The following is an 11,960-nucleotide window of genomic DNA, read 5'->3' on the forward strand; positions in this document are numbered from 1 at the left end:
TTATACAAACATACGTTTATATTACGTTTATACGAACAACAAAGTACTCCGCGCTTTACTAACTCGACCATAGAAATTTTTTGAGCTCAGCAAAATGAATCCCTCTCTTATCCTCAAACTTCTTCAAATAAACCCTTGTTAATAAAGCTTCTTATAAAAACTTGTTCTTTTTGTAACAAATTAGGACATAATGTAGAGTCTTGTTATGCTAAACAAAACCTCGGAAAAATTGAAAACATTACGTTGCAGACGCACTATCTCCAATTAAAATTAATACCGTTGAAATAAAAACATACCAAGAATTCATTGAAACAAGTGATAAATCAGATTTAGCAACAACTAAATATTCAAATTATCAACTATATTTCGATAAGCACAAAAAAAATATTTCTTTACAATGATGAAAAATAATATACCCTTTTGAGATCTAGAAACCTTAACCAAGGCTTTGGCACACAGAACGCGATCTGTCGCGGCGGGCAGCGATATTTGACCGCAGCAATTTTGTATTACACAAAAATGTACGAGGATGGGCACACTGAAAGCGGTCTACCGCGGCGGGCAAGGTTAGATCGCGACGACAAGCGATACACTTGTACAAATTTACAAATTATCGCGCGATATATATTATATTTACATCTTAGGTTATTTTCTATGTTTACATCCATCAATGAAATTAAAAATGTCGGAAAATAATGAAATATTTATAGAAACTGTGAGAAGCTATGTGTTTTTGTATGACACTACACATGAACATTATAAGAATATGTTGAAGAAAAGTGAAGCATGGAACGAAATAGCAAAAACTCTCAACATGACTGGTGAGTACATTTTATTTATAAATTAAAAAATACAATATGATAATATTAAAATAAAATAAATAAAGATACATGGTTTATAAACTGCTGAAGTAATCGGCGAATTTTTCTCGTACTTCAAACGCAGCAGTATTCGATCTTCTGTTGGTCGGTCTTGTGTTTAGTAGCGCTCGTATTGGTTCATCTTGTTCCTCTGTTTCCATATCTACATATTCTTTAGTATTGTTTTTTGTAATAATATAGTTGTGTAGGCAGCATGCTGCTTTTACAATCCAGTCAGCCGTTGCAGCATCTGTTTCTATGGCTCTTAAGAAAACTCGCCACTTCATAGCCAATATGCCGAATGCATTTTCGACTACACGACGTGCTCGGCTGAGCTGTGAATTAAATTTTTTTCTTCTTGTGTCATTAATGATTCCAGTTTTTGGGTATGGTCTCATCAAATAAGTTTGCAGGGCAAATCCTTCGTCACCTACAAATACATGTGGTACTGGGTCGTCTCTTCCTGGAAGTGGTCTTGGAGGTAAAATAGTTTTATTATCAATATATTGTTGATAGAAAGCTGAATTTTCAAAGATAGCGCTATCGCTATGACGCCCATAATTGCCAATGTCCACTACCATAAACTTGTAATGTGGGTCTACGATAGCAAGGAGTACTATGGAGAAATAATTTTTGTAACAAAAATAAGCTGAGCCACTACGACGAGGACATTTTAGCTTAATATGTTTTCCGTCTATACTTCCAAGACAGTTCGGGAAGCCCCAAAGTACCAAGAAATCCTCAACAGATTGTAACCACATTTTTCTGTTGGGTGATGGCAAATACTTTGGCTGTAGAGTTTTCCAAATTTCTTGACAGACATTTCTCACAATTTTGGAAACAGTTGATCGTCCTACCCGATAAGAAAAAGCTATAGTCTGATGGCTGTCGCCGGTCGCCAAATATCTGAAAAAGAAAAATACATATCTTTAACATCATGATGTAATTATTTCATTGATGTTAATGTATGAAGTGAATGTTTTTTTTTAAACATTGATGTTAATTAACTTCTACTGTTTCAAATGCAAAATTTAAATAAAATACAATAATTTAAAGTGATTTAGAATATTTTAAAGAGGTCTAAGTACTTTATCTAATTGATTTATTTCTGTTTCAGCTGAATCAGCAAAACAAAAATGGAAGAATTTACGTGATTCCTACGTGAGATACAAGAAGTTTACAACGGGTAAAACTGGTCAGGCCAAGAAATACCATAAGTGGCCTTGGAGTATCCATATGAAATTTTTGGATTATACTCTTAAACCACGTTTGCATAGTAGCAATGTACCAACAGAAATCTTATCAGAAACTGAAGATAGTCAGTTCTCTGAAGCAGAGAATTTGTTGATGTCTGATGATACCCAAGAAACAAATGCATCTCGCGAACGATCTTCAACACCTTTACGAACACCAGCCCGACCAAAAGAAAAAAAAAATAAGTCCCGTAGTCACCCATCAATAGAAAACGGCTCAGATGACGTCGATAAAGTCATTGACTTCTTGTCAAACAAAAGAAGCAAACAGGGCATCGATGATGTTGATCATTTATTTTTGAGTTATGCTGCGACCTTCAAAAAATTCAGTCCATTGACTCAGGCCAAGTTGAAGGTAGAGCTTGCCAAATTATTTGCAGAAACTGAAATTAAAGAGCTAGAAGCCCAATCACCACCAGCGATAGAGGCATCAGCATCACATTCTCGAGCTTCTTCGGTCAATTCTTTACATTATTTGGACCACAACTATTCCGGGACATCGCAACATTTGGACCCCAATACTCAAACACAAATATATAGCGAAAGATCGTCATGCCAATCAAATCTTTTTTCAACAAAAGATGTTTATGAAGAAGCAAGCGACATGATTGAAAATTCCGAAGATATTTATCTTAATGTAACCTAGATAATAAATAAATTTACTCTAAATGTTATTATTTTAAACATTTGAATTTCAATGTTGATTTTGACGTTTCTACGCCATTTTGGTCAAGTTTAAACACTATAAATGTTTGTATATTAATATATTAATTATAGTTTATTTGTAAATTTCACATAAAGTGTCTATGACTTTTAATTACCTCAAACAAATAGCTAATCTTTCTCTTGTATGAATTGGTTTTCTCCAGTTCGTGGTGCACTTAGCAATATTTGCCTTTAAAAGGTCATGCAATTCTTCAAAACACAATCTCGACATGCGGAAATATTGAAAAAACTTGTCTTCATGAGACTGTAGTTCAATACAGAGGCGGTGGTATTCGCCAAATTGGGCCCTCTTTTTATTGATGGGATGTACCCAGTAACGTTTTTTCTTTTTCTTTTTTAGTAGAGCAAAGAGAAGAATTTCTTCCTCGTCAGAGCTAGACATTGCAAACACAGGCACGTTAGGTTATTTTCTATGACAGGCACGTCCGACTGCAGAAAAATATCGCATCCTGTGTGGCGTTATAGATCGCTTTACCGCAGCGAAGATCGCGCGAAAGTTGCCCGCCGCGACAGATCGCGTTCTGTGTGCCAAAGCCTTTAATTACTCGCGCTGGTGTATTTTGTACACCAACGCCATTTTTGTTACTGCCATTAATCGTATAATTTATTTCGTGACGCTGCACCCCCACCTAACCTATGTCTGACGTGTCTGGAATGTAATGACTCAGTTATACGCCAAATGCCCGACTGCTCAGTGTGTTTTTACGCAAATTTTAAAACTTTGTTACTTTGGTGCCTAGAATACACCGTGCGGGAAATTGTGTGAATAATGTAAGTATTCAATATTCTATATTTATTCGTTGATTTCATTATGTGGTGGTGTTGTACATGAATATGTTTGTCATATGCATCTGACTTTGCTTACAATTAGACTAAAAATATTCATTTATTTATTTAATTTTTGAATTTTAGGTCTACTATTCCTGTAAAAAATCCCAAATGCGTAACGGAAGAGGAAATGAGGGCCTTCTTGGAAGCTGGGAGTTCAGATGAGGAAGATGACCTTGAACCGAAAGTGATTACTCAAAGTGATCATGACAGTACATCAGAACTGGAAGGCAGTGATCGCGAAAATGAGATTTCTACTGACAGTGACACTGATGATAATGCCGATAAGAGTTTTTTTTTGGAAAAAATAGGACTATCAAATGGAGGAGAATACCTTACGTTAGTAAGTTTGCTAAAACTTCTAGTAAAAATATTGTAAAAATATTGCCCCGTCCTAACCGTTGTGCGTCAGGGATAACAAATGAACTTGACGCGTTTCAAAAAATGTTTACGAATGAAATGATCGATGACATTGTTTTGAATACAAATAAATTTATTGAGAGCCAACAACCAAATTATTCCACAGAGCGAGATGCTAAATTGATAACAAACAATGAAATCTTGGCTTTTTTTGGTATGTTGTTCTTATCAGGATTGAAAAAAGTCAATCATACTAATTTTCACGAACTTTGGATGCAAGATGGGACAGGTTTTGATTTATTTGCAGCGTGTATGAGCTACAACCGTTTTCTTTTTATTTTGTCTAAAATCAGATTTGATGATAAAGAAACTAGAGATGAAAGGAGAAAAACGGATAAATTGGTAGCTATTCGGAATACTTTCAGTAAATTTGTATCAAATTGTAAAATAAATTATTGTCATAGCGAGTTCTTGACAATCGATGAAATGCTAGTGCCATTTCGAGGACGCTGCAGTTTCATACAATACATACCTAGTAAACCGGCAAAGTATGGATTGAAACTGTTTGCACTATGCGATGCCAAGACGTATTATACTTCCAATTGAGAAATTTACTGTGGGCAGCAACCAAATGGACCTAACAAGCTCTCTAATTCTCCACATGACATTGTAATAAGACTTTTGGACCATGTAGAAGGAAAGAACCGTAATTTGACTTGTGATAACCGGTATACCAGTTGTCCACTTGCAACGGAACTGTTGCAAAAAAAGATCACACTTGTGGGAACTCTTAAAAAAAAATAAGGCTGATATTCCTATTGAATTTCAGCCGCATAAAACAAGAGTTATAAATTCAACTCTTTTTGGTTTCCAGAAAAACCTGATGATGGTGTCTTTTGTACCTAAGACAAATAAGGCAGTTGTATTGATATCTACCATGCACGATGATGCTGCAGTAAACATAAATACACATAAGCCCGAAGTAATTCATTTTTACAATGAGACTAAAGGAAGTGTTGACACAGTTGACCAGCTTTGTGGAAACTACTCAGTTTCACGCAGAACTAATAGATGGACCCTGTGCTTGTTTTTTCATATGCTAAACATAGCTGGAATTAACGCACAAATTCTATATAATGGAACACATTCTGATAACCCAGCAAAAAATCGAAGAACGTTTTTGAAAACAACGGCCATGCTCCTAATGGAAAACATCTTGCCGAAAGATCAAAATTGAAAAATTTGCCAGCGAGAATCAAACTGCTATTGTCCAAGTATAACCAACCCGATGAAAACCTAACTTCTGCAGAGCCACCACTGAAAATAAGGAGCCGTTGTGTATTATGTGGACGCGCTAAAAACAGAGTGACTACGATGAGATGTACATCGTGTCAAAATTTTGTTTGCAAAGAACATACTACAACCGTAATAAAGTGTCAAACTTGCCAGAATTTAGGCGAAGTGGAAGAAGAAGAAGATTAAAGCGCTTTAAAATTAAATTTCGTTGTACTTAGTTGTTATGTTGTTCCTATATATTTTTCAAATGTTTAACTTGTTCCTAATAATTAGCGATGGGAACTATCGAATGAATTAGACTATCGAATGGTTACTGAATGAATGATTTCAACTATCGAATGGTTTTATTCGAATAAAATCATTCTTTCATTTGTATACTAAAGTATATGTGACAACCTCGCCGTGCGACTAAATGGTTATCGTTGCGCCACGAGCCACGACTATCGAATGCTTTTGATAAATGAAATTTAGTATTCGTTTGATTTTTGTGTGCGTCAGTGCATTATTAATTCTTCCAAATTTTTATAACTTCGCCTTGTAAATACTATGCTATTTTTGCGTTTATTAAAATATTTAAAATACTAAAATAGTAGTTTTTTTTAATTGACGATTGTGTGCGAGGTGGTCAAAATTTTTCCGAAAATTTGTGTGATTTTCCGTAGCCCGATCTTTCAATTATTTAATTTTATATGGTATATTATGGTTAGGTTAGATTGCATTTTTTTAATGGGAAATTTTGAGAAGTATCAATTTTTAAGAGAGATGAGATGAACTTACAATTAATTTTAAAAATACATATTTGTATTTTAGATGTTTTAATAATATTAATTAGTTGAACTAAATAATCATATTTAAGTAATGTGCTTAAGTAAATGGTTATCAAACTCAAATTTTGGGGTGAGAAAATTAAATTGAAAGTTTTACACGTGCCAATTTAAAAAAAGAGTTAACAATGTTTGTATTTTGTTTATGCTAATTCTCTTACATGTAGTTTTTTGGCGAAAAAATATTTCATTTATTTTTTAAAGTAAATGCCGGTAAAAGTAAATATTATTTTTAAATAGTAATATAAAGTAATAAAAAGTAATATAAATAATTTTGATTTCTAATTTTTTATTTATATATATTTTCCTTCCATTACACTGCATGCTTAGAAAATTAATAAATGTTTATATTTCATGATTTTAAAATTTGTACAAAATATAACAAATTAGTTCTGTAATTATTATTATTTAATAAACCAATGTTGCCATTTAGAGACTATATTATTTTTAAATAGGATTTAATATAAATACTTTTGACTTTTATTTGTTGTTTATATTTTGCTACTACTTAAAAAAATGTTTATATTATTAAATGATTTTAAATTTTGTTGTTAATAGGTATAACAAATTATTACTGTTATTATTATATATTAAACTAGTCTTTGCTTAAAAACATTAAAAATCATTTTCCTACATCCAAAATAAAAAGTATTATTGCAGTGTAACAACAGAATATTAATAAAAAAATGCAAAACATATAGACATACTATCCCTAACTAACTAATGCTAAAGAAAAATATTCTTTGCTAATACCAACTAATACGAATATATGGCAACAGCGCCCTTCATAATGTATTTTCTGTGTAAATACTAGTAGTGGGAACTATCGAATGAATATTATCGAAACATTCGATAGTTGCAATTCATTCGAATAATTCGATAGCTAGTAAGAAAACATTCGTCGAAAACTATTCGAATAAAAATATCGAATAGATGCATCATCTGCCTTGAAATATATTAATTCGGCAGCAAAAACCATTCATTTATAAAATTCATTCATTTGTAAAATTCATTTATTCGTCAGGATCGATTATAATAAAACATAAACTGGATTTTAGTTGTCGCCCGGCGACGTAGGTTTCTTCCCTAGAAACCCGACAGCGGTCGGCCGGCGGTCGGTGGCAATGGTATGAAAAAAGCCGGCATCTTTGATTTTGAGTCAGATAAAGATAAGGACACATTATTTTTTTTTATTGAGGTGCTAGTATTTACACAGAAAATACATTATGAACGGCGCTGTTGCCGTATATTCGTATTAGTTGGTATTAGCAAAGAATATTATTCTTTGGTATTATAGTTAGTTAGTATAACTATATATTTTGCATGTTTTTTATTAATATTCTGTTGTTACACTGCAATAATACTTTATATTTTGGATGTAGGAAAATGATTTTAATGTTTTTAAGCAAAACTGGTTTAATAAATAATAATAACAGTAATAATTTGTTATACCTATTAACACCAAAATTTAAAATCATTTAATATAAACATTTTTTAAGTAGTAGCAAAATATAAACAACAAATTAGAAGTCAAAATTATTTATATTAGATCCTATTTAAAAAATAATATAGTCTCTAAATTTTTTTGTGTGGCAACGTTGGTTTATTAAATAATAATAATTACAGAACTAATTTGTTATATTAACAACAAATTTTAAAATCATGAAATATAAAAATTTATTAATTTTCTAAGCATGCAGTGTAATAGAAGAAAATATAAATAAAAAATTAGAAATCAAAATAATTATATATGTGTATTACTTTTATTACTTTGTATTAGTATTTAAAAATAATATTTGCTTTTACTGGCATTTACTTTAAAAATAAATAAAATATTTCTTCTCAAATATCTACATGTAAGAGAATTAGCATAAACAGAAAAATACAAATATCGTAAACTTTTTTTAAATTGGCACGTGTAAACTTTAATCAATCCATTTAATTTTCCCATCCCAAAATTTGAGTTCGATAACCATTTACTTAACCACATTACCACATTACTTAAATATGATTATTAAGTTCAACTAATTCATATTACTAAAACATCTAAAATACAAATACATATGTATTTTTAAAATTAATTGTAAGTTCACCATTCATCTCTCTTAAAAATTGTTACTTCTCAAAATTTCCCATTAAAAAAATAATACCATATACCGTATAAAATTAAATAATTGAAAGATCGGAAAATCACACAAATTTTCGGAAAAATTTTGACCACCTGCACACGTACACAATCATCAATTTAAAAAAAACACTACTACTTTAGTATTTTAAATATTTTAATAAACGCAAAAATAGCACAGTATTTAGAAGGCAAGTTATAAACATTTGGAAGGACTAATAATGCACTGACGCAGACAAAAATCAAACGAATACTAAATTTCATTTATAAAAAGCATTCGATAGTCGTGGCTTAACGATAATCATTTAGTCGCACGGCGAGGTTGTCACATATGCTTTAGTATACAAATGAATGGATGATTTTATTCGAATGAAACCATTCGATAGTTGAAATCATTCATACAGTAACCATTCGATAGTCTAATTCCATTCGATAGTTCCCATCGCTAGTAAATACTAGCACCTCAATAAAAAAAATAATGTGTCCTTATCTTTATTAGACTCCGCAAAAAATCAAAAAGATGCCGGCTTCTTTCATAGCATTGCCACCGACCGCTGTCGGGTTTCTAGGAAAGAAACCTACGTCGCCGGACGACAACTAAAATCCAGTTTATATTTTATTAAAATCGATCCTGACGAATAAATGAATTTTATAAATGAACGGTTTTTGCTGCCGAATTACTAGAATACAATATTTCAAGGCAGATGACGCATCTATTCGATAATTTTTATTCGAATAGTTTTCGACGAATGTTTTCTTACTAGCTATCGAATTATTCGAATGAATTGCAACTATCGAATGTTTCGATAGTATTCATTAGATAGTTCCCACTACTACTAATAATTATATAATATAAATTGCAATCAACAAAAAAATAGCGTTTTTTTTTGTAAAACAAGCTAATATTAAATGGTGTACAAAATACACCGCGCGGGAAAAAGTTCTAATAATGCGGCGCGAGTAACTAAGGGTTAAAAGACATGTTTCAAATCATAGATTTTACTTTAAATGAAAAAAGTCAACAATACGTTTTCCACTTGAGAAAAAAATCAAACTCTAACACTAGTTAACTATGACGAATCGAATTTAGAAATTTTGTTCGAACAACTAGCGAGTCTACAATTAAATACTGAACAGTACTTCATAAATAGTTATCATATCTATTTCCAAATACAAAGTTTACTGTGTGTTTGAATATAGTAAAATACCCAGATGAGGACGAAGTAGAGAATATTATTGAGTCACTTCATACAGAACACTCTAATTATCACAAAGGGTATCGAAGAAACATACAATAAAGTTCCTAAATTATTTTATTGGAAAAATATGATAAATGATAACACCATATTTATAATATAATGTGAAATATGATAACGCACAAAAATAGACAAACGTTGCAAAAAGTGTCCTCTCAATATAGCAGTCTCCACAGAGACACTTTGACAAAATTTCTCTTGACCTTTTAATTATCGATAAAACATTTTTATATTAATGGTTATAAACAAATAGCAGGTTTAGCAGTGACTGACTAAACTAAGAAAAAACTCAAAATTTAAGTGAGGGTGCAGTCAATAATCACCACACAGGCTAATAAAACTACTTTTTCAAATTTGTCAAGCTTTCGCGAATTTTATTCCCATCATCAGGACAGTTTGACTGAGTCAATTAGCAAAAACAACATCCTCTGCACAAAAAGGCCTTAAAACTATTTCCTTATAAAATATTAAAATACATATCCAACGACATCACTTTTTTCAAAGCAAAAACAAATTTTTAACTTTACTAAGACTAATTTCTACATTATTGTAGTTGTAGTCTTGGTAAATTGTAAAATTTTGTTTTTGTTTTAAAAAAAGTAATGTTATACAAGGTTATACAGTGACTCCGGAGTCACTCTTTGATCGAGCTCGAAACAAAAAGTAATATCGTTGGACATGTATTTTAATATTTTATAAAGGAAATATCCTTGTATTCCAATGTCATATGATGCTAGTTTTAAGACCTTTTTGTGCAGAGGATGTTCTTTTTTGCTAATTGACTCAGTCAAACTGTCCTGATCATGGAAATAAAATTCTCGAATGCTTGACAAATTTGAAAAAGTAGTTTTATTAGCCTGTGTGGTGATTATTGACTGTATCCTCACTTAAATTTTGAGTTGTTTCTTAATGGTTATCATTCATTTAAAAAAATACGCTCAAGTTTGCTTGCTAAAGGATAAAATTGCAAAAACAAATGTTAATAAACCAAAAATGTTTATACAACATTATCAGATTCCTCGGGAGCTCTATGTCGATAATGGAACTGAATTTGTCAACAAACAGTTAAAATATTTGTGTAGAAAATTCCATATTAAGCTAAATGTATGCTCTATCGAACACTCTCATTACACAGCACAATTGCAGCCACTATTCGCTGTTATTTGAATGAAACCCAAAATAATAAATTAACTGATAGGTTACTTATTGCAATAAACTTATACAGTAACTCTCCACAAGCCCCATTGGAGTTATCTCCGAGGGAAGTTTTATTTTCACATTCAAATATTTGTCGATCCATTCCAATCTAAGCAGATTTCTGAGCAGCAGGTTAAATAAAACGTTAAGATAAGTAGATTTAAGACAAAAAGCCAAACCAACTCATTATCGAGTATCGAGCGTCCAGTATACCGCAATCGGCTGCCGTCGTATTAACAGAGGTCTGTCTTAAAACGAGCATCCGATATCCCGATCAATTGTCAAGCTACCGTACTCTCGATACTAGTCTGGCGAAGTTTTGAATTGGCGTATAATGTAAATTTCGTTAACTGTTTTTTTTATTTAATGAATTAAGTATGGAGTGGCACTTTTATTAATCGATTTCTTCTGCTGAATCCGCCCAATGTTTCAATTTCCAAATATACAGGGTGCTTTAGAATGGGATGCAATATGCATGAATTTTGATTAAGCATAAACTTTTAACTTTAAATTATTTTTGTAAGTTTGTATCATATTCTGCATCCTTGTTAACTTACTTCGGGACGTTTTTGTCATTTTTTGCCTACTATGCAAAACAACCATTATACAATAAGGTAAATATTCAATCATTGGTGGTACCAAGCCGCGTACAGACATAGAACAACACATCGTATCGTGACATCGTCGCGCAACAAGTGTGGACGGTACATCGTAACAGCGTAACTGTCCAGTACTTTAATAGTACTCTTTATTTTTATATTTTTTTATCGTTTTGAATGTGGTAAATACGCAACTAATGTTACACTGTATTATGTATTAGGATTATTAATCTGTAGCTCAGGTTAAGAAAAGCTGTCATTCGTATCATTCATTATCTTGATTTTACACAATTTGTTAATTTCATCATCATTCTCAATAATACAGCAAATTATCATTATAATTACCTATGTGTAAATTTTATGTTAATTAAATGTTTAATAAGCTATCGAAGAGAGAAACTAAAAAACAAGACCAGCAATCAACCAGTAGGTAACACCGAAAAGCCGGGGTTCGTACATTTTGGTCCTACGGAGCCGGATTGGATGAAAACGCATGGAATTTTCAACAAATTCACAAACATTTTGGTTCAATTAACCATCAAAAAATCAGGTCCTTCGAAACAAAACACTGTAAGTACTGGGAAAACGAACATTACAAAGGGGTACAACAGAAGCAAGCCCGCCGTTTCCAGTCGA

General features: G+C 31.8%; 2 protein-coding genes across 2 annotated transcripts; one reads left to right on the plus strand and one right to left on the minus strand.

The window, feature by feature from the left end:
• The first annotated feature begins 436 nt into the window (after positions 1–436).
• Positions 437–3,190, plus strand: LOC115877027. Its single transcript, XM_030893090.1, has 2 exons — positions 437–821; positions 1,978–3,190. The coding sequence occupies exons 1-2, from the start codon at positions 671–673 to the stop codon at positions 2,757–2,759; spliced, it is 933 nt and encodes a 310-aa protein (XP_030748950.1). The 5' UTR covers positions 437–670; the 3' UTR covers positions 2,760–3,190.
• On the minus strand, positions 820–1,917 carry LOC115877028 (protein ALP1-like). The gene has a single exon (XM_030893091.1). The coding sequence runs from the start codon at positions 1,619–1,621 to the stop codon at positions 896–898; it is 726 nt and encodes a 241-aa protein (XP_030748951.1). The 5' UTR covers positions 1,622–1,917; the 3' UTR covers positions 820–895.
• Positions 3,191–11,960: the final 8,770 nt, after the last annotated feature.

This window comes from Sitophilus oryzae, unplaced genomic scaffold (genome assembly GCF_002938485.1).
Source record: "Sitophilus oryzae breed Bouriz unplaced genomic scaffold, Soryzae_2.0 scaffold_1442_pilon_pilon, whole genome shotgun sequence".
In the NCBI taxonomy this organism is placed as follows: domain Eukaryota; kingdom Metazoa; phylum Arthropoda; class Insecta; order Coleoptera; family Curculionidae; genus Sitophilus; species Sitophilus oryzae.

What these genes read in the sequence shown, in the direction of transcription:
- LOC115877027 (XM_030893090.1), top strand. Translation starts at nt 671, where the DNA reads ATGAAATTAAAAATGTCGGAAAATAATGAAATATTTATAGAAACTGTG. An exon ending in AAAAACTCTCAACATGACTG is followed by an intron (nt 822 to 1,977) that starts GTGAGTACATTT and finishes TTTCTGTTTCAG; the next exon opens with CTGAATCAGCAAAACAAAAA.
- LOC115877028 (XM_030893091.1), bottom strand. Translation starts at nt 1,621, where the DNA reads ATGTGGTTACAATCTGTTGAGGATTTCTTGGTACTTTGGGGCTTCCCG.